General features: G+C 43.6%; 1 protein-coding gene across 1 annotated transcript in view; it reads right to left on the bottom strand.

Moving 5' to 3' along the window:
• Window positions 1-3103: 3103 nt before the first annotated feature.
• LOC123485445 (GTPase IMAP family member 9-like) overlaps window positions 3104-22129 on the bottom strand; it is a 40485-nt gene continuing 21459 nt past the window's right edge. Inside the window, exons 2-3 of the mRNA XM_045216357.1 lie at window positions 15731-16383; window positions 3104-3160 (exon numbers count right to left, since the gene is read on the bottom strand). Of these exons, the coding sequence (XP_045072292.1) occupies window positions 3104-3160; window positions 15731-16383 (710 nt within the window). The remainder of the gene's footprint in view (window positions 3161-15730; window positions 16384-22129) is intronic.

Raw genomic sequence — 22129 nt, 5'->3', positions numbered from 1 at the left:
AAATCCCAGAACCCTTTTCTCCATCAACTGACTACCCAGGCCCCTGGATTTCTCCCCCTCACTGACTCTTTAGAACTTTGCAATACGTTTCTGGACTTTTTTCAGTTAAAAAAAATCGAATCCATCTACCAACAGCTTCAGCTATCCCCCACCCCAGGTTGGGGCTAGCACCACATCCCCCCATCCTGGCTAGCACCACATCCCCCCATCCTGGCTAGCACCACATCCCCCCATCCTGGCTAGCACCACATCCCCCCCATCCTGGCTAGCACCACATCCCCCCATCCTGGCTAGCACCACATCCCCCATCCTGGCTAGCACCACATCCCCCCATCCTGGCTAGCACCACATCCCCATCCTGGCTAGCACCACATCCCCCCATCCTGGCTAGCACCACATCCCCCCATCCTGGCTAGCACCACATCCCCCCATCCTGGCTCAAGCACCACATCCCCCCATCCTGGCTAGCACCACATCCCCCCATCCTGGCTAGCACCACATCCCCCCATCCTGGCTAGCACCACATCCCCCCATCCTGGCTAGCACCACACCCCCCATCCTGGCTAGCACCACATCCCCCCATCCTGGCTAGCACCACATCCCCCCATCCTGGCTAGCACCACATCCCCCCATCCTGGCTAGCACCACATCCCCCCATCCTGGCTAGCACCACATCCCTCCATCCTGGCTAGCACCACATCCCCCCATCCTGGCTAGCACCACATCCCCCCATCCTGGCTAGCACCACATCCCCCCATCCTGGCTAGCACCACATCCCCCCATCCTGGCTAGCACCACATCCCCCCATCCTGGCTAGCACCACACCCCCATCCTGGCTAGCACCACATCCCCCCCATCCTGGCTAGCACCACATCCCCCCATCCTGGCTAGCACCACATCCCCCCATCCTGGCTAGCACCACATCCCCCCATCCTGGCTAGCACCACATCCCCCTCCATCCTGGCTAGCACCACATCCCCCCATCCTGGCTAGCACCACATCCCCCCATCCTGGCTAGCACCACATCCCCCCATCCTTGTTAGCACCACACACACCCCCTCCTTCAGTCTCCGCTCCTCTGACTCAGGACTACTCACCATCCCCAAAACAAGACTGTGCACCATGGGAGACCGGGCTTTCAGCATCGCTGCCCTCAAACTCGGCCAGCCACCCCAAACTCAATCACCACCTTCAAAAACAGATTAAAAACTGACCTGTTCAGTCTGGCTTTCCCCTCAGCCTTCTCTCAGCCCTCTCTCAGCCCTCTCTCAGCCCTCTCTCAGCTCCAGCTAAGGTAAGTAGCTTGTTTCTTTTTCATTCCATTGTTTCTTCTTGTTAGTTTTATTATCTTTGCTCTACAGCAGGGTTCTTCAATTCCGGTCCTGGAGGGCCGAAACACCTCTGTTTTTCATCCTCTCCTTCTAATCAGGGGCTAATTCAGACCTGGGACACCAGGTGAGTGCAATTAACTACCAGGTAGAAATAAAAAACAGAAGTGTTTCGGCCCTCCAGGACCGGAATTGAAAGCGCTTTAGATCCCATGTATAATTATTTATATTATTATTGGAGACCAAAAGTTGTTTTCAATTTCAACTTATTTTAGAAGAAATAGGAAATTATTTAAGAAAAGTAGGTGCCAATATATTTGGCCGCAACTGTATATTAACTTTGGTTGCCAAGGTTACTCATAATCACTCTTAAGACACACGACTCTTCCCTATTGACTGTGAAATTCTATAGGATTCTTTCAGAGCAAACATTGAATTCTATAGGATTCTTTCAGAGCAAACACTGAATTCTATAGGATTCTTTCAGAGCAAACATTGAATTCTATAGGATTCTTTCAGAGCAAACATTGAATTCTATAGGATTCTTTCAGAGCAAACATTGAATTCTATGGGATTCTTTCAGAGCAAACATTGAATTCTATAGGATTCTTTCAGAGCAAACATTGAATCTATAGGATTCTTTCAGAGCAAACATTGAATTCTATAGGATTCTTTCAGAGCAAACATTGAATTCTATAGGATTCTTTCAGAGCAAACATTGAATTCTATAGGATTCTTTCAGAGCAAACATTGAATTCTATAGGATTCTTTCAGAGCAAACATTGAATTCTATAGGATTCTTTCAGAGCAAACATTGAATTCTATAGGATTATTTCAGAGCAAACATTGAATTCTATAGGATTCTTTCAGAGCAAACATTGAATTCTATAGGATTCTTTCAGAGCAAACACTGAATTCTATAGGATTCTTTCAGAGCAAACATTGAATTCTATAGGATTCTTTCAGAGCAAACATTGAATTCTATAGGATTCTTTCAGAGCAAACATTGAATTCTATAGGATTCTTTCAGAGCAAACATTGAATTCTATAGGATTCTTTCAGAGCAAACATTGAATCTATAGGATTCTTTCAGAGCAAACATTGAATTCTATAGGATTCTTTCAGAGCAAACATTGAATTCTATAGGATTCTTTCAGAGCAAACATTGAATTCTATAGGATTCTTTTCAGAGCAAACATTGAATTCTATAGGATTCTTTCCAGAGCAAACATTGAATTCTATAGAATTCTTTCAGAGCAAACATTGAATTCTATAGGATTCTTTCAGAGCAAACATTGAATTCTATAGGATTCTTTCAGAGCAAACATCGAATTCTATAGGATTCTTTCAGAGCAAACATTGAATTCTATAGGATTCTTTCAGAGCAAACATCGAATTCTATAGGATTCTTTCAGAGCAAACATCGAATTCTATAGGATTCTTTCAGAGCAAACATTGAATTCTATAGGATTCTTTCAGAGAAAATGTTGAATTCTATAGGATTCTTTCAGAGCAAACATCGAATTCTATAGGATTCTTTCAGAGCAAACATTGAATTCTATAGGATTTTTTCAGAGCAAACATCGAATTCTATAGGATTCTTTCAGAGCAAACATCGAATTCTATAGGATTCTTTCAGAGCAAACATTGAATTCTATAGGATTCTTTCAGAGCAAACATTGAATTCTATAGGATTCTTTCAGAGCAAACATCTAATTCTATAGGATTCTTTCAGAGCAAACACAGAATTCCATGTTTGTCAAAAATGTATTTGGTCAACGGCAGGAGGTGGGCAGTAGGAACCTGTTGTTGGTTAGATCTATAGGGTCACACTATAGACAGAGAGAGTTGTTATGTGGTTGCATCCCTAATGACACCCTATTTCCTATATAGTGCACTACTTTTGACCCAGGGCCCATAGAGCTCTGATCAAAAGTAGTGCACTATATGAAGAATAGGGTGCCATTTGGGGCAGGGGAAACTCAGAGATGTTATCCTAAAGAGAGGAGAATCTATAGACAGTAATATAGATCTATAGATCGCATTTCTACCTGTGAGGATTTACCTTCGGTCAACATGTTTGCTTTGGTCAATTTGGTTGAGCTGTAATGATCTCTTTTCCTGTTATGTGGAGATAATAGCCCTGACCACTGATAGATAACAGCCCTGACCACTGATAGATAACAGCCCTGACCACTGATAGATAACAGCGTGGGCACACACTGCACATTGTCGATATAGGACTTGTCGGGTGTCGTCGGGTGAGGTTGTGTCTCTCTCTGGCGGGAGGTAAGCTTGGCTTATATGGCTTATATGGTGTAGAGTAAAGCTTAAACTATGTATTTAGATTGTAGTTAGGTATTGTAGGTAGTTATCGTGGGTTATTGTAGTTATCGTGGGTTATTGTATGTTATTATTGTAGGTAAGTATTGTATTCAGCTGAGCCCGGTGAAGCACGAAGCTAAGCTAAACCACTACCTGGACTAGCTAGCGGGTAGCTACTGGTAACTATTAGCAACTGTGGATAGTTGTTTCCAATGTTATTTCACGCTTAAGAGTACCTATAATTATGCCAGCTGGCTGCCTACCATTCAGCTGTTTCTCTAACCTCATTATCTGAAGCGTTAACGTTAGGTAGTTAGTAGCTACTGTACTGAAATGTAGCTAGCTTGTTGCTACCTGGATAGCTAACTAAACAATAGCTGGAACGACCTAGCGAACAGACGCGAACTGGCTGAATCGATTCAGTGGCTAGCTTTGCACTTAACTGGCTAACAGTAGCAACTAAGGGTAAGTTATAACCTACATTTGTGTTTTGTTTTTACATACTGGTAACCAGAGTCGCTCAAGGGAATTCGGGACATGGGTGACTAGTTAACGTTAGCTTGGCTCTCTCTGTGTGTTCGTGCCGTGGGACGAGGGGTTTTCGTTGGCAGAGAGCAATGGCTAGCTAGTATGCTAACTATTCTAGCTAACTAACTGGCTGAATAAGTTGACGACGGACTCACTCAAACTGTCAAAACTAACCCAAAACTTTACACAACGTTAGACACGGACACGAATGATCTGCTTGGCGTGTTAACACACTGGTGGTTTGTTGTAACCAAGTATTGGTGCTAAACCGTGTTATTGGAGGCTGGCATGCTAGTTGGCTATGGCGTCATAGGATTCGGTGCCCTGGACGGATTTCACGGAAGAATACTGTACCAAGTTAGCTAGCTGAATAAACTAAGTTAGTCTATTCCTAGAAAACATTGAACCGCTGTAGTTTACAACAATTATAATTTCTAAAGTGGAAGTTGGGAGAGTTATATTTGAGTGTTTCAGTGAAACGTAAGTGAGGGAGGCCCCGCACTCTCGCTTTCCCAGATGTTTAGTTAATTTCATTCCGATCTCCTTTGCATTATTGTAGCCATTTTCTGTAGCCTGTCAACTATGTGTCTGTCTATCCCTGTTCTCTCCTCTCTGCACAGGCTATACAAATGCCTCACACCGCGTGGCTGCTGCCACTCTAACCTGGTGGTCCCTGCACGCACGACCCACGTGGAGTTCCAGGTCTCCGGCAGCCTCTGGAACTGCCGTTCTGCGGCCAACAAGGCAGAGTTCATCTCAGCCTATGCTACCCTCCAGTCCCTCGACTTCTTGGCGCTGACGGAAACATGGATTACCACTGAAAACACTGCTACTCCTACTGCTCTCTCTCGTCTGACCATGTGTTCTTGCATACCCGAGAGCATCTGGTCAGCGGGGGTGGTGGCACAGGAATCCTCATCTCTCCCAAGTGGACATTCTCTCTTTCTCCCCTGACCCATCTGTCTATCTCCTCATTTGAATTCCATGCTGTCACAGTTACTAGCCCATTCAAGCTTAACATCCTTATCATTTATCGCCCTCCAGGTTCCCTTGGAGAGTTCATCAATGAGCTTGACGCCTTGATAAGTTCCTTTCCTGAGGATGGCTCACCCCTCACAGTTCTGGGTGACTTTAACCTCCCTACGTCTACCTTTGACTAGTTTCTCTCTGCCTCCTTCTTTCCACTCCTCTCCTCTTTTGACCTCACCCTCTCACCGTCCCCCCCTACTCACAAGGCAGGCAATACGCTTGACCTCATCTTTACTAGATGCTGTTCTTCTACTAATCTCACTGCAACTCCCCTCCAAGTCTCCGACCACTACTTTGTATCCTTTTCTCTCTCGCTCTCCTCCAACACTACTCACTCTGCCCCTACTCCTACTTAATGCGCCGTCGCAACCATCGCTCTCTCTCTCCCGCTACTCTCTTCTCTTCCATCCTATCATCTCTTCCCTCTGCTCCATCCTTCTCCCTCCAATCTCCTGATTCTGCCTCCTCAACCCTCCTCTCCTCCCTTTCTGCATCCTTTGACTCTCTATGTCCCCTATCCTCCCGGCCGGCTCGGTCCTCCCCTCCTGCTCCGTGGCTTGACGACTCATTGCGAGCTCACAGAACAGGGCTCCGGGCAGCCGAGCGGACATGGAGGAAAACTAGACTCCCTGCGGACCTGGCATCGTTTCACTCCCTCCTCTCTACATTTTCTTCCTCTGTTTCTGCTGCTAAAGCCACTTTCTACCACTCTAAATTCCAAGCATCTGCCTCTAACCCTAGGAAGCTCTTTGCCACCTTCTCCTCCCTGCTGAATCCTCCCCCCCACCCCCTCCTCCCTCTCTGTGGATGACTTCGTCAACCATTTTGAAAAGAAGGTTGACGACATCCAATCCTCGTTTGTTAAGTCAAATGACACCACTGGTCCTGCTCACACTGCCCTACCCTATGCTTTGACTTCTTTCTCCCCTCTCTCTCCAGATGAAATCTTGCGACTTGTGAGGACCTGCCGCCCAACAACCTGCCCGCTTGACCCTATCCTCCCCTCTCTTCTCCAGACCATTTCCGGAGACCTCGCTCATCAACTCATCCTTGACCGCTGGCTATGTCCCTTCCGTCTTCAAGAGAGCGAGAGTTGCACCCCTTCTCAAAAAACCTACACTCGATCCCTCCGATGTCAACAACTACAGACCAGTATCCCTTCTTTCTTTTCTCTCCAAAACTCTTGAGCGTGCCGTCTTTAGCCAACTCTCTTGCTATCTCCCTCAGAATGACCTTCTTGATCCAAACCAGTCAGGTTTCAAGACTGGTCATTCAACTGAGACTGCTCTTCTCTGTGTCACGGAGGCTCTCCGCACTGCTAAAGCTAACTCTCTCTCCTCTGCTCTCGTCCTTCTAGACCTATCTGCTGCCTTTGATACTGTGAACCATCAGATCCTCCTCTCCACCCTTTCTGAGTTGGGCATCTCCGGCGCGGCTCACTCTTGGATTGCGTCCTACCTGACAGGTCGCTCCTACCAGGTGGCGTGGCGAGAATCTGTCTCCGCACCACGTGCTCTCACCACTGGTGTCCCCAGGGCTCAGTTCTCAGGCCCTCTCCTATTCTCGCTATATACCAAGTCACTTGGCTCTGTCATATCCTCACATGGCCTCTCCTATCATTGCTACGAGACGACACACAATTAATCTTCTCCTTTCCCCCTTCTGATAACCAGGTGGCGAATCGCATCTCTGCATGTCTGGCAGACTTATCAGTGTGGATGACGGATCACCACCTCAAGCTGAACCTCGGCAAGACGGAGCTGCTCTTCCTCCCAGGGAAGGACTGCCCGTTCCATGATCTCGCCATCACGGTTGACAACTCTGTTGTGTCCTCCTCCCAGAGTGCAAAGAGCCTTGGTGTGACCCTGGACAACACCCTGTTGTTCTCCGCTAACATCAAGGTGGTGACCCGATCCTGTAGGTTCATGCTCTACAACATTCGGAGAGTACGACCCTGTCTTACTCAGGAAGCGGCACAGGTCCTAATCCAGGCACTTGTTATCTCCCGTCTGGATTACTGCAACTCGCTGTTGGCTGGGCTCCCTGCCTGTGCCATTAAACCCCTACAACTCATCCAGAACGTCGCAGCCCGTCTGGTGTTCAACCTTCCCAAGTTCTCTCACGTCACCCCGCTCCTCCGCACACTCCACTGGCTTCCAGTTGAAGCTCGCATCTGCTACAAGACCATGGTGCTTGCCTACGGAGCTGTGAGGGGAACGGCACCGCCATACCTTCAGGCTCTGATCAAACCCTACACCCAAACGAGGGCATTGCGTTCATCCACCTCTGGCCTGCTGGCCCCCCTACCTCTGCGGAAGCACAGTTCCCGCTCAGCCCAGTCAAACCTGTTCGCTGCTCTGGCACCCCAATGGTGGAACAAGCTCCCTCACGACGCCAGGACAGCGGAGTCACTCACCACCTTCCGGAAACACTTGAAACCCCACCTCTTTAAGGAATATCTGGGATAGGATAAAGTAATCCTTCTACCCCCTCTTACCCCACCCCAAATATGTTTTTTTTTATTTTTTTTTGTAAAGTGGTTGTCCCACTGGCTATCATAAGATGAATGCACCAATTTGTAAGTCGCTTTGGATAAGAGCGTCTGCTAAATGACGAAAATGTAAATGTACAAACATTTAGGTTTAGGAATAGCATAATTCCTTCTGTGTACAGATGATACACCAGTTTTACATAAAACTTATAATAAATAAATATATTAACTTTTTAATGGATTTCTTGTCAAAGAAAGAAGGGAGGAATAGTTTGTCTTTCATCACCTTTCTACTGTACAATAAATCCCCACACTGTCAAATCATATAGCATATCAGCCTATGGTGAGAGATCACATTGCACAATCTCTCTCTCTTTTTCTCTCTCATTCTGCCACTCATAGAAGAGCCACGTATGAATGCAGATCAGGCTAGTAAAGCAGACAACCCTCCAGGAACGCTAGCTACCCCAGCCTGCTGTAACATGTTGCTGCTGCACATCATACTACACATTCCTCTATAACAGGCCTACGTGGTAAAGAGAAATATGGGGGGAGAGAAGGAGGCGTAGAGAAAGAGAGAGGGGGGGGTAGAATTGTATTTTATTTTAAAAAGTAATTCATTTTAACGTACCTAGAAAGTTAGAAACAAGCCCCATCTGTCCACTGAACATAGAACCCCCGAGAGAGAGAGAGAGAGAGGGGAGGGAGAGAGAGATAGAGAGAGAAAGAGAGAGAGAGAGAGAGGTTAGAGAGAGAGAGAGAGAGAGAGAGAGAGAGAGAGAGAGATTAGAGAGAGAGAAAAAGAGTTAGAGAGAGAAGAGAGAGAGAGACGAAGAGAGAGAGAGAGAGAGAGAGAGAGACGAGAGAGAGAGAGAGAGAGAGACGAAGAGAGAGAGAGAGAGAGAGAGAGAGACGAGAGAGAGAGAGAGAGAGAGAGAGAGAGAGAGAGAGAGAGAGAGTTAGAGAGAGCGAGACAGAGAGAGGGAGAGAGAGAGAGAGAGAGAGACGAAGAGAGAGAGTTAGAGAGAGAGACGAAGAGAGAGTTAGAGAGAGAGAGAGAGAGAGAGAGAGACAGAGAGAGACAGAGAGACGAGAGAGAGAGAGAGAGAGAGAGAGAGACGAAGAGAGAGAGAGAGAGAGAGAGAGACGAGAGAGAGAGAGAGAGAGAGAGAGAGAGAGAGAGAGAGAGACGAAGAGGAGAGAGAGAGAGAGAGCGAAGAGAGAGAGAGAGAGAGAGAGAGAGAGAGAGAGAGAGAGAGAGAGAGAGAGAGAGAGAGAGAGAGAGAGAGAGAGAGAGAGAGAGAGAGAGAGAGAGAGAGAGAGAGAGAGAGAGAGAGAGAGAGAGAGAGAGAGAGAGAGAGATATGCAGTCTAATAAATCCTTCTTTCTTCTTGTTCATCCCCTTTCATCTTAACAGTCCATAAACATCAGATTATGGTCAACCAGGTTATTACCCTGTACGTTTAAGGTAAAGCATGACGGACAGAGACAGGAAGTAACTTCCCGATTCATCATGATATCATAAGAATAGCGTGACGCGATGTGACTGTCTTTAGATATGGATATGGGGCGATCCCATTCATTTTATGTGTGCCATTCATAGGGTGAATGGGCACGACAAAATATTTAAGTGCCTCTGAATGGGGTGCGGTAGTAGGTGCCGGGCGCACCAGTTTGAGTGTGTCAAGAACTGCAATGCTGCTGGGGTTTTAATGCTCAACAGTTTCCCTCTGTATTAAGAATGGTCCACCACCCAAAGGACATCCGGCCAGAGTCAACACGGGCCAGCATCCCTCCCTGTGGAATGCTTTAGAGACCTTGTAGAGTCCATGCCCCGACGTGGGCAAAAGGGTAGTAGGGCAACTCAATAGTAGGAAGGTGTCTTTAATGTTTTGTCCACTCAGGGTATATGCTCTTGAACCACGATACAGACATCTTAATGTCGTTATACTCCTTATAGTGTGCTTTAAAATATGGAGTATGTCTAGATTCAGAAATAAAACATTTCACATTCATTTATTCAACATTACAAATATTAATATGAATATCTCAAAACTACCCTGTTGTTCATTTTAAGACATATTGTTTGGAATTATAATTATTAATTACATATTGTCTACAAGTACATCACATTTCCAGAGTGGGCTCTGTGCTAATTCCGAAGTTCTGATAAATGTTATGAGCACCACCAACACAGTGTATGGGAAAATGGGTTCAAAGGGAACTCCCTCTGCTGGTGACTTGCTGAATGTGCAATCGTAAAAGAGTGCTGTGATTGGTTAATGACCTATAGTGTCAATTCCTATGTATAAAATGGGTCATATCATTAAAAGTACCAGAGAGCCCATCTGGAAATGTTACGTACATATAGAGTATATTGTTACAAACAATATTTTAAAAAAATAAGCAAAATCAAAAGGTATTTGTAATGTTTAACAAATTAATGTGAAAATTTGTATATCAGAATCTAGACAATACTCCATATTTGAGAAAACACTATAAGGAGTATCATGCACGGTTCACAGATCATTGGGTCTTACATGAGGAATGTATAGGTCTAAAAAGGCCCTAAAATGGCCACTTTCATCATGATTTTCAAAAATCATGTAACAAGCATGTCAAACATCCTTCCTCCCAATGAAGTTACTATGTGAGAATTGCCAGAACAATCTGAAATATATATTTGCCAGCGCTGCAGACGGCTATATCGGTCTGCTAATACAGGACTAGTAAAGGCCCAGTGCACTACATATATGCAGAAATAATAATTTTAACAAAAACATGTACGTAACTATGACTGTATAACAGGAGCAGCAGGTGGTGATGGTGTGTGTCTTTGAACTGGCTAACTGCTAGCTAGCATGACGACGAAAACAGCAGTTTACTTAAAAACTAGCAGTCCTTCAATCTTCTCAGGGTAACAGTTGGGATAATGGGATAATTCTCATCCCTGGATTGAGGTACATTTTCCGAGCCATATCTTGCCGGCTCCACGGTGTCTTAATCTACACAGGAAGCAAGCGTATTTCAGAAAAAAATGGGAATTTATTGAAAAGTTCCCGGAATTGTGCACCCCTACCTGGGACACCAGCTGGGTGCAATTTATTATCAGGTAGAACAGAAAACCGGTTCCGGACCTCGTAGGGTAAGAGTTGAATACCCCTGGCCTACATACTGGTCTTGACTAGAAGACGAAAACAATGTTGGGGGTGGTTCTCTTCTGCACTGTTCAACCAATCCAGTAAATGTGGAGGAGTTAAGATAGTGTCGCAATGAGGGGGTTCGATTCATCTGGCCCTGGCGCCTGTGTAGTTATGTTTAGCACCGGCCGAAAGTCGATTGCATTCGATTTGGAACCGGGCTGCATCCAGGGAGTGAGGCAGGTTCCCCCCTATATATCCGACAGCAAAGTCGGCTCAAAACAAAAGTGATGTAATTAAGCACGTGTAGTAAAGAGTAGGATTCTGTGTTTTCACATGCAAAAGTGATTGTTTTCCATAAAAACACATTATCTGCCTTCCCAATGAAAACTACAGTCCATTCGGAAAGTATTCAGACCCCTTGACTTATTCCACATTTTGTTACTTTACAGCCTTATTCTAAAATTGATTAAATTGACCATCGGGTTCTTGGTCACCTCCCTGACCAAGGCCCTTCTCCCCCGATTGCTCAGTTTTGCCGGGCGGCCAGCTCTAGGTAGAGTCTTGGTGGTTCCAAACTTCTTCCATTTAAAAATGATGGAGGCCACTGAGTTCTTGGGGACCTTCAATGCTGCAGGAATGTTTTGGTACCTTTCCCCAGATCTGTGCCTTGACACAATCCTGTCTCTGAGCTCTACGGACAATTCCTTCGACCTCATGGCTTGGTTTTTGATCTGACATGCACTGTCAACTGTGGGACCTTATATAGACAGGTGAGTGCCTTTCCAAATCATGCCCAATCAATTGAATTTACCACAGGTGGACCCCAATCAAGTGTAGAAACATCTCAAGGATGATCAATGGAAACAGGATGCACCTGAGCTCAATTTCGAGTCTCATAGCAAAGGGTCTGAATACTTATGTATATAAGGTATTTCTGTTTTTTATTTGTATTAAATTTGCTAAAATGTCTAAAAACCTGTTTTCGCTTTGTCATTATGGGGTATTGTGTTTAGATTGCTGAGGACTTTTATTTATTTAATCAATTTTAGAATAAGGCTGTAAAGTAACAACATGTTGGGTGAGATCTATTAGGCTCCTTGCATGTTTAGCAATCAGAGAAAGTTGTTTCTGCAAACTTTTAGAGTTTACCAACAACTTTGTTAAGACCACAGTATTCGGAGAGCGTGCGTAAAAGCGCAAGTACTTGGAATGCGGTCTTAATATTTACATTTACGTCATTTAGCAGACGCTCTTATCCAGAGTGACTTACAAATTGAAATTTAATATCTTAATATTTTGTGAAATCTGTTGTGAATGTACTGTAATGTTTAAAACAAAATGTATAACTGTGTTCATTTTGCTGGATCCCAGGAAGAGTAGCTGCTGCCAGGGGATCCATAATAAATACAAATACAAATGATATGCGACAGCTTTGTACCATGTTCCCAATCGGGTTTTACATGGCTTGGGAGGCAGAACTACTGGCAGAGGGGAACCTGTTTCTGTGAATGTGTTTGTATGTAAACTTTCTGCATGGGCAATGTTTGAATATTTTCTTGATGGTTGCAACAAGTTAGGATAATGCTTGAAATACTGTCACAGAAAACGTCTGGCCTTACTCATATTTCCCCCGTTTCAGGGGTATAACATTACAATTGTATAGTTAATAGGCTATGTGTTTCCTGAGGTGAATGAACCTTCAGCAGCTAAGGTGATAATGCATGGGGTCATTTTTGCTGTTCTCGGAATAGCATTTTTAATTGTATAGAGATGCAGTATGAGTCACTTTCAAAAATATTACGGACCTCAAACCCTGGTTACGGCTCTGATCATTATTTATTTAATCTGTCACCTACAGACCTTCTTCTTCTTGTAACCTAATAAACTGCTAAGTTTCCTGAGTCGTAGTGGGAGGACCACACAACATATCATCGCGTGACTCCCAAGTTTACTTCGATATGATGGTTATTATATTAATATTTGCGTATAATGGCGTTTCCATAATGCATTTTACAGACACAAAAAGATCCCACCATGTTTCCATCACAACTGTCATGATTTCTATTTAACTGTATGACTTTACTTGCATAAAAACTGTGGATGGAAACGTTAATGTCTCCAATGTATTTAGAGGTCGTCTTGACCCTAAAAGTTAGACCTGGACCCGAGGTCAATCATATCCGGACCAGGACCCGAAATGGACCCAATGACAAAAAAAAGTAACGTTTATCAGCCAGGTTGCTCTTCTGGTTAATGAATATGTCTTTATATGTTGGCTAGGCCTTCTATAAGTCAATAAATTCACCTTATTAGCTTAAAATAAATAAGCTATAGGCTATGCAGAGCCGTGGTTGGGTCCATTCGGGTCCACTCAGGTCTATCGGCTGTAGTCAGTGGCGGCTCCTGAAAAAATTCTCAGGGGGGGCAATTTTTCTGATGATTTAGGTGACCTACACACATTTTAAAAAAAGATATGTCCAGCAACAACATGAAGACAGGGGCAGCATATAAGTCAATACTGATATACACATTACTTGCTTCAAAAAGGCCTCATGGTTGAATTGGACATATGTGCACCTGAGCATAATTCACAACAAGCAAGCAGGAGCTTTTGATAGAGGCTACTGAAAACATTGATGCAAGTTATTGGTAATAGGAAATTTTTATAGACTTCCATATTCTGCCCTCTTGTATAGATTTGTGAAAATGAACAGTGATAGACATTTTGCCTGAAAACAGAATTTGAAAATAATTTCTAGAAAAGGTAAACACAGCTATCTGTATGGCTTTGTAAAAATGAACAACCATATTCTGGCCAATTGTATAGATTTGTAAATATGAACAACCATATTCTGGCCAATTGTATAGATTTGTAAAAAAAAAGTTTTACTTTTTTTTTTATGAAAAATAACTATTTTAAACAACATCAACTGTGAACTGATTTGGGCGTGTGTGTGTTAAAGAGACAGACAGGGAGGGACAAAGAGAGAGAGAGGCTACATTACTTGTACTGAAACTGTTCTCTTCTCTCTTTCAATGCAGCAAAGCGGTCAACGACTTTCTCATTGAAATCATGCATGCTGAGGACTAGTTTACTAGTTACTTTTTGATGCGAGAAGTAGCTTGCTGCATGATAAAATTCAGCTGATGCACATAGCAATGCACGTAATGGGCATTCTTGAAATGCTCACGTACCTTTTGCTGCACACCAGCCTTCTCTCGCCTCATCACACTGGCTCCATCGTAAGCTTGCGCAATGAGTTTGACTTTCTCGTTGTCGGCAAAAAGACCGTTCAGTCTCTCCAAAAGCACACTGGCGATTGAGACTGAGGTTGATTCCGAGATGGGAAGGAACTCAAAAAAGCGCTCCTGCACTTTGTGGTTGTACCTCAGCACCAGCTGTGTCTGTGTAGAAACGTCCGTGGTCTCGTCAGCTTGGATAGCTACGAAGTTCGCCGACTTCACCTCCTCCACAATATGTTCCCTCATGACCGCTAGCATACACTCCAGTAGCTCGTTTTGAATGGTCTTTGATGTGAACTTCTTTCAAAGAGACAATCGAGTTGCACTGAACGCTAGCCATCTTGATAGTAGTACGTGAATTGATTGACGCTGCTACCCGCTCTTTTCTTAGTTACGTTCATGGTTATGTTACGTATGACGAAAGCGCGTAAGTGCAAGCCCTCAGAAACCCATAGAGATTGTATTGAAAGCTCTGATATTTGAAAAAAATAGATTTTACATGAGAGGCTATGAGAGACTTCTGGGCGATTTTCAACCTGACTGAAATCGCCCCAAAACGGGCGGGCCATTTGAAGCACGACTTTAGCCTGATTGGACATTTAGTGGCAGATCAGACGTCTAGATTAGAACACTGATAACTACTGTTGCCGTGATATAATTGATTAGAAAAAAAATCCCTTGCTTTTCCCGTTTGGCAGTGCGTCGCCCATATCGCCCTAATGAACACACCGCCCCTGGCTGTAGTTACATAGACCCGATACCAAGTTAGAATTTTGGACCCCGACCCACTCGGGTCCCGGATGGGTATTCGGGTGGACACGTGAAGACCTCTAGTGTGTATGAAACATTTTCATCCAATGAACCACTATGCTGCGTTTACACTGGCAAACACATTCTGATGTTCTTTCCACTAATTGGTCTTTTGATATATTTTCACATCAGATTATTTTCAGAGCTGATCTGATTGGTCAAAAAAACAATGAGTGAAAAAAAGATCAGAATTGGGCTGGCTGTGTAAACGCAGCATACATAGGTCAAACTCACCCATTTCACAGTTATACAACAAAAGCACCTCTTTTTAGAAGATCCGCATTTAGACTTTTGAAAAGTCAGTCCTATCCACTTTTGAATGTAGTAGTTGTGATGCATCTGTCATTGTATGTCCCTCCCTGTGTCTAATGCAAGGCCAGGCATCAAGCTAAATGATAATGTTGTTACATGAAACATTCACAAAGTCCATTCTATTTCACATACCTCCATGCATTTGACAAAACTTTTTAGTGATGCACATTATTTTAACTGTTAACATACGACACACTTCAGGACACACATTATAACTGTGCTACCCTTGTAACCTGTACTTATCAGCCTTGTTTAAGTGGCGACATGACAAGACCGTTAAAAAAGGCTACATTTCATTCAGTCCATTACATCCAGTCAGAGTAGCCATAACCTTCTTCAGGTTATGTATTCAATGGAAACATTTGTGATGAACGCAGACTCAATAACTATTAAAAAGGCTGATTACATGATTTCACAGATTACATGATTTCACAGCTCACCCTCAGTACCCTCTCCCACCTCTCCCTCCTCTCCCTCTCGATCCTCTCCCTCTCCTCCTCCCTCTGTTTCCACTCCTCCACCTCTTTCTTAGCCCTGGATGCCTCCTCAAACATCTCATTGGTGAAGCAGGTTCCTCCATTCTCCTCCACCATTCTGTCTATCTTCTCCATCAGTTCTGTGACTTGAGATCTGTTCCCTTTAGCTTTATTGTTGAGGACATGGTACCTCCCCCCACACTGCTCTACCAATCTACGGAGGTCCTTGTTCCCACTAATCAGCCTCTCTACACCACGACCCTCTAACGCATCTCCATGGGTGAAGAGGATGATGGCGTGCTTTGCCAGTCCTGATCCAAACACACTCTCTAGAATTTCAATAGCATTTTTCTCCTGCTCTGTGAACCTGTCACTCACTCTTAAAACTAAGAGGAAGGCATGAGGCCCTGGACTAGACTCATAGATGCTACTACCAATCTCCATTGCCAGTTCTTCCGCAGTAAGCGTTGTGTCAAACAGTCCTGGAGTGTCAACCACCCTGACATCCCTCCCATCTACTGCTGCCTGCTTCATTTCTGTTTTACGTGTTACTGAGGACCATTTCTGTTCAGAATGGAAACTTTTCCCACCAAGGATTATGTTTCCTGTTGCACTCTTCCCAACACCGCTTTTTCCAAGCAGAACAATCCTTCTCTCTGGGAGATTCCTGATGGAGGAGCGCCTTGAAACTGTTGAATCTGTGTATAGAAAAAGACATCACATTTGATTAACAGATACAGTAAAATGAATACCATCTCATCCCCTATACAGGCAGTTATTGTATGCACAGAATAATAATGATTTATGTCTGATGTTTAAATCTTTACGCTGATTGTGGAGTTCAGGCGGGATTTGTACCAACCGGGGAGCTCTGGCACGCCAAGCCAATATACTAAAGCTTCAATCTGGGATTTGGGAAGCTGATCCATAGTCATGTCCATTCTTGATATGCATTGATTCTTGAATAATATCACTTATAAATGCCTCATAAGCTCATTATAACACAAAATGTAAGGTTTCATTTACTCCAATTTTAGCAAACAACAATAATGTAAATAAACAAGTCTATAACTTCAACATATAAAACAATCTCTTGGATGTCATGGACTAACAGTCATTGCATCTAAAGCACTGAGGTTAAATGTATCCAGCCCCATCCCAGCTGAACACCACATTAAGTGGTGGGGGGAACATTGTTGTTATCCCAGACTGTATAGCTTTAACCATAAGACCAGAGGGGTATGCTACCTAGCGGGAGAGAGGAGTTAGAGCAAGCTGACTTTGGTCAATTCTGAGTTTTTTACTTTTATTTAACCTTTATTTAACTAGGCAAGTCAGCTAAGAACAAACTCTTATTTACAATGACGGCCTACCTGGGCCAAACCCTCCCGTAACCCGGACGACGCTGGGCCAATTGTGCGCCACCCTATGGGACTCCTGATCACGGACGGTTGTGATACAGCCCGGGATCAAACCCGGGTCTGTAGTTACGCCTCTAGCACTTAAATGCTGTGCCTTAGACCGCTGTGCCACTCGGGAATGCTTTAGAAGACTCTCTCCTAGAAGACCTTCTACTTTACTGATGAGTTCAACACGGTATTACTGTTAAACTTAACCCCTTTTTCCATGCCTATTGAAAATGCATCCTGTCATTACTAAATGAGTAGTGTCATGTATTTCAATTTTAATATTTAACACAAAACATCTGATTAATAAAATATTTAATAAATCTTCCTCAAATATTGTCTCAGTCATTGTCTTGCAAAATCTCAGACAAGGCTACCCATCGTTCAACAATTCAGCGCACTTTGCACAAAGAGAAGCTGTACGGGAGAGTGCTGTGGGGCTGTGTGGCCAGTGCCGGTACTGGGAATCTTGTTAAAGTTGAGGGTCGCATGGATTCCACTCAATATCAGCAGATTCTTGGGAATAATGTTGAAGAATCAGTCACAAAGTTGAAGTTACGCCGGGGCTGGATATTTCAACAAGACAACGACACAAAACACTGCTCAAAATCTACCCGGGCATTTATGCAGAGGAACAAGTACAATGTTCTGGAATGGCCATCCTAGTCCCCAGACCTGAATATCATTGAGAATCTGTGGGATGATTTGAAGCGGGCTGTCCATGCTTAGCAACCATCAAACCTAACTGAACTGGAGATGTTTTGTAAGGAGGAATGGTCCAAAATACCTTCATCCAGAATCCAGACACTCATTAGAGGCTATAGGAAGCGTCTAGAGGCTGTTATTTTAGCAAAAGAAGGCTCTACTAAATATTGATGTGATTTATATGTTGAGGTACCCAAATTTATGCACCTGTCTAATTTCGTTTTGATGCATATTGCACATTTTCTGTTAATCCAATAAACCTCATTTCACTACTGAAATATTACTGTGTCCATCAGTTATTTGATAGATCAAAATGAAACTGCTGATCCAAACACCCAATTATTTATAAATGGAAATTGTCAGGAGTGCCCAAACTTTTTCATATGACTGTAACAAACCCTATATAATCATATTATTTTATTCCTGCTGATAAACTCCTAACAAAACTCAGTTTATCAATAACATTTAAAGGTTTATTATATAGGCCTAGGCAAAATCATACATAAACGTAGCCTATGTGTTGAGGCCAGTACATTTTACATTTACGTCATTTAGCAGACGCTCTTATCCAGAGCGACTTACAGTTAGTGAGTGCATACATTTTCATACTGGCCCCCCGTGGGAATCAAACCCACAACCCTGGCGTTGCAAGCACCATGCTCTAACAACTGAGCTACACGGGGCACCAGTAAACAATCAAAGATGCATTGTCGACAAGCGCACTGTCGTCCATAGGCCACTGTCCGCACAGCAAAACCTGCAGATATCGGCTCAAGCATAAATTACCTTTAAAATGAATGCGCTCTTGTCGACGATGATCTCTCCCGGCCAGCATTCTCTTAGGGACAGTTCAACATTTACACTACCATCAGAGCAGATAAATAATAATCAGATTTTCAACATTTTGATGCCATATTTATAATTTTCCAACAACAGGTTTCTGTGCCAATACACCACACAACCAATAAATAAAGCATACCGTCTTCAGGCGCTTCAATATAATGGTTTGCGTTTTCAACACCACAATAAATCTACTATTTGAATCTCGACAAACAGAAAATACATCTCTCCCTACCTTATTGAAGGCTTGGCTTGACAATCTCCAAATGTCATTAAACTTTTTGGTGTTTTGTAACAGATGTCTCTTTCCATTCATAAATGGCCGATGCACAGTTTGGATTGATTGATTGATTTGATTTGTCAGTTAAAAACAGACATAAACTGAGCATACAAAACATTATGGACATCTCTTTCCATGACATAGACTGACCAGCTGAATCCAGGTGAAGCTATGATCCCTGATGTCACCTGTTAAATCCACTTCAATCAGTGTATATGAAGGGGAGGAGACAGGTTAAAGAAGGATTGTTCAGCCTTGAGACATGGACTGTGTATATGTGACCTTCATAGTGTGAATTGGCAAGACAAAATATTTTTGTGCCTTTGAAGGGGGTATGGTAGTAAGTGCCAGACACACTGGTTTGTGTTGTCAAGAACTGCAACACTGCTGGGTTTTTCACCCTCAACAGTTTCCCTTGTGTTTCAAGAATGGCCCACCATCCAATGGACATCTAGCCAACTTGACACAACTGTGGGAAGCATTGGAGTCAACATGGGCCAGCATCCCTGTTGAACACTTTTGACACCTTGTAGAGTCCATGCCCTGAGGAAGGAAATTACTTGTTCTCACTTTATGATAGAACATTCAGATTTCTCTGCCTGACTGTGGCGCTCTTCACCTGAATTGTTAGGATTTTCTTGTGATCACAACAAAACTACTTATTTTACTAAAATATGAATAATTAAATTGTGTCTTCTTTGAAAAGATGGGCCTGGCTGGGAATAGGACATTCAGTTTTCTGCCTGTGTGTTGCTGTTTACCGCTATTTTCAGGATTATTTTGTGACCAGAATAAAACTGCTTATTTATTCAACTAGAGATGTAAATAAATGGTGTCTCTTTAAAAAGATGGTCCTGACTGACATGGACTGTTTCCTCACCTTATTATCTTTGTGGTTATCCATGATTGTTGGTTATTGATAGATTAATTATTAATGACTAATTATTACACCCTGAAACTGTGTGGAATGTGTTAGAATGTGTGAGTGTAGGACCAGTAAAGACTATGACATTCAGCAATGTGAGTAAGAGTTAGGCCAGACGAAGGACAAGGAGAACTGCCTACAGACAACTGAGAAACCAAGATAAAGAGGCCTCCCAATTCAGGGAGGATGAGATAGCTGCACCTGGCCGAGCAAGGAGTAGGCTATGATAAGAAAGTGTGTATGTATGTGTGTGTGTATGCATGTGTGTATATGTGTGTGTGTGTGAACTGATGGTCAGGAGAGCAGTTTTAGAGTGGAAAACTACAGCCCGCCTACAGAGAAGGAGGGATTTTTTTGTATGACGTATGAGTATAAAAGATGGACTCTGAAATTGTGATGGCAGAATTCTCAATGAATAAATATCTCTGACTATGCAGACCGGGACTCTGTCCGTTACTAAAATCCCAAAAGACTTACAACCTTTTGGGAGACGCACAGAGACACTGAAATAGTTTGTTAAATAATTCACATAACAGTTATTTACCAGGTAACAACAAGTGAAAACGAAACAAGGACTGAAGCAATACACTCCTTATTTTACTCAACTAGAAATGTAATGGTGTCTCTTTGAAAAGATGTGCCTGGCTGACATGAAAAATACATGAAGGGGAAAAGATCCACAGACACAGAGGCTGATCATCTCTTTATTTACAATACTGGTTGCCATGGTTAACACAAATGCAGGACATTGAATGCTTCCTGAATTGACTCAGAAAAGTAAAGTACAGTACCCTATAGTATCACAGTGAGGTCAAACAGGTGTGTGTTAGTCAGATTATCCAGTGTCCACAGCAACACTATTGATTATTCTCTACTCCCAGTGTATGTGGTGTCCTATGGTCTCACTAGTCTCTACTCCCAGTGTATGTAGTGTCCTATGGTCTCACTAGTCTCTACTCCCAGTGTATGTGGTGTCCTATGGTCTTAGTCTCACTAGTCTCTACTCCCAGTGTATGTGGTGTCCTATGGTCTTAGTCTCACTAGTCTCTACTCCCAGTGTATGTGGTGTCCTATGGTCTTAGTCTTACTAGTCTCTACTCCCAGTGTATGTGGTGTCCTATGGTCTTACTAGTCTCTACTCCCAGTGTATGTGGTGTCCTATGGTCTTAGTCTCACTAGTCTCTACTCCCCAGTGTATGTGGTGTCCTATGGTCTCACTAGTCTCTACTCCCAGTGTATGTAGTGTCCTATGGTCTCACTAGTCTCTACTCCCAGTGTATGTGGTGTCCTAGGGTCTTAGTCTCACTAGTCTCTACTCCCAGTGTATGTGGTGTCCTATGGTCTTAGTCTCACTAGTCTCTACTCCCAGTGTATGTGGTGTCCTATGGTCTCACTAGTCTCTACTCCCAGTGTATGTGGTGTCCTATGGTCTCACTAGTCTCTACTCCCAGTGTATGTGGTGTCCTATGGTCTTAGTCTCACTAGTCTCTACTCCCAGTGTATGTGGTGTCCTATGGTCTCACTAGTCTCTACTCCCAGTGTATGTGGTGTCCTATGGTCTTAGTCTCACTAGTCTCTACTCCCAGTGTATGTGGTGTCCTATGGTCTCACTAGTCTCTACTCCCAGTGTATGTAGTGTCCTATGGTCTCACTAGTCTCTACTCCCAGTGTATGTGGTGTCCTATGGTCTTAGTCTCACTAGTCTCTACTCCCAGTGTATGTGGTGTCCTATGGTCTTAGTCTCACTAGTCTCTACTCCCAGTGTATGTGGTGTCCTATGGTCTTAGTCTTACTAGTCTCTACTCCCAGTGTATGTGGTGTCCTATGGTCTTACTAGTCTCTACTCCCAGTGTATGTGGTGTCCTATGGTCTTAGTCTCACTAGTCTCTACTCCCAGTGTATGTGGTGTCCTATGGTCTCACTAGTCTCTACTCCCAGTGTATGTGGTGTCCTATGGTCTTAGTCTCACTAGTCTCTACTCCCAGTGTATGTGGTGTCCTATGGTCTCACTAGTCTCTACTCCCAGTGTATGTGGTGTCCTATGGTCTCACTAGTCTCTACTCCCAGTGTATGTGGTGTCCTATGGTCTTAGTCTCACTAGTCTCTACTCCCAGTGTATGTGGTGTCCTATGGTCTTAGTCTCACTAGTCTCTACTCCCAGTGTATGTGGTGTCCTATGGTCTCACTAGTCTCTACTCCCAGTGTATGTGGTGTCCTATGGTCTCACTAGTCTCTACTCCCAGTGTATGTGGTGTCCTATGGTCTTAGTCTCACTAGTCTCTACTCCC

The sequence above is a fragment of the Coregonus clupeaformis genome, unplaced genomic scaffold (genome assembly GCF_020615455.1).
Source record: "Coregonus clupeaformis isolate EN_2021a unplaced genomic scaffold, ASM2061545v1 scaf0693, whole genome shotgun sequence".
Classification (NCBI taxonomy): Eukaryota; Metazoa; Chordata; class Actinopteri; order Salmoniformes; family Salmonidae; genus Coregonus; species Coregonus clupeaformis.
The sequence above is the reverse complement of the archived record's forward strand: the minus strand, read 5'-3'. Positions and strand labels throughout refer to the sequence as shown.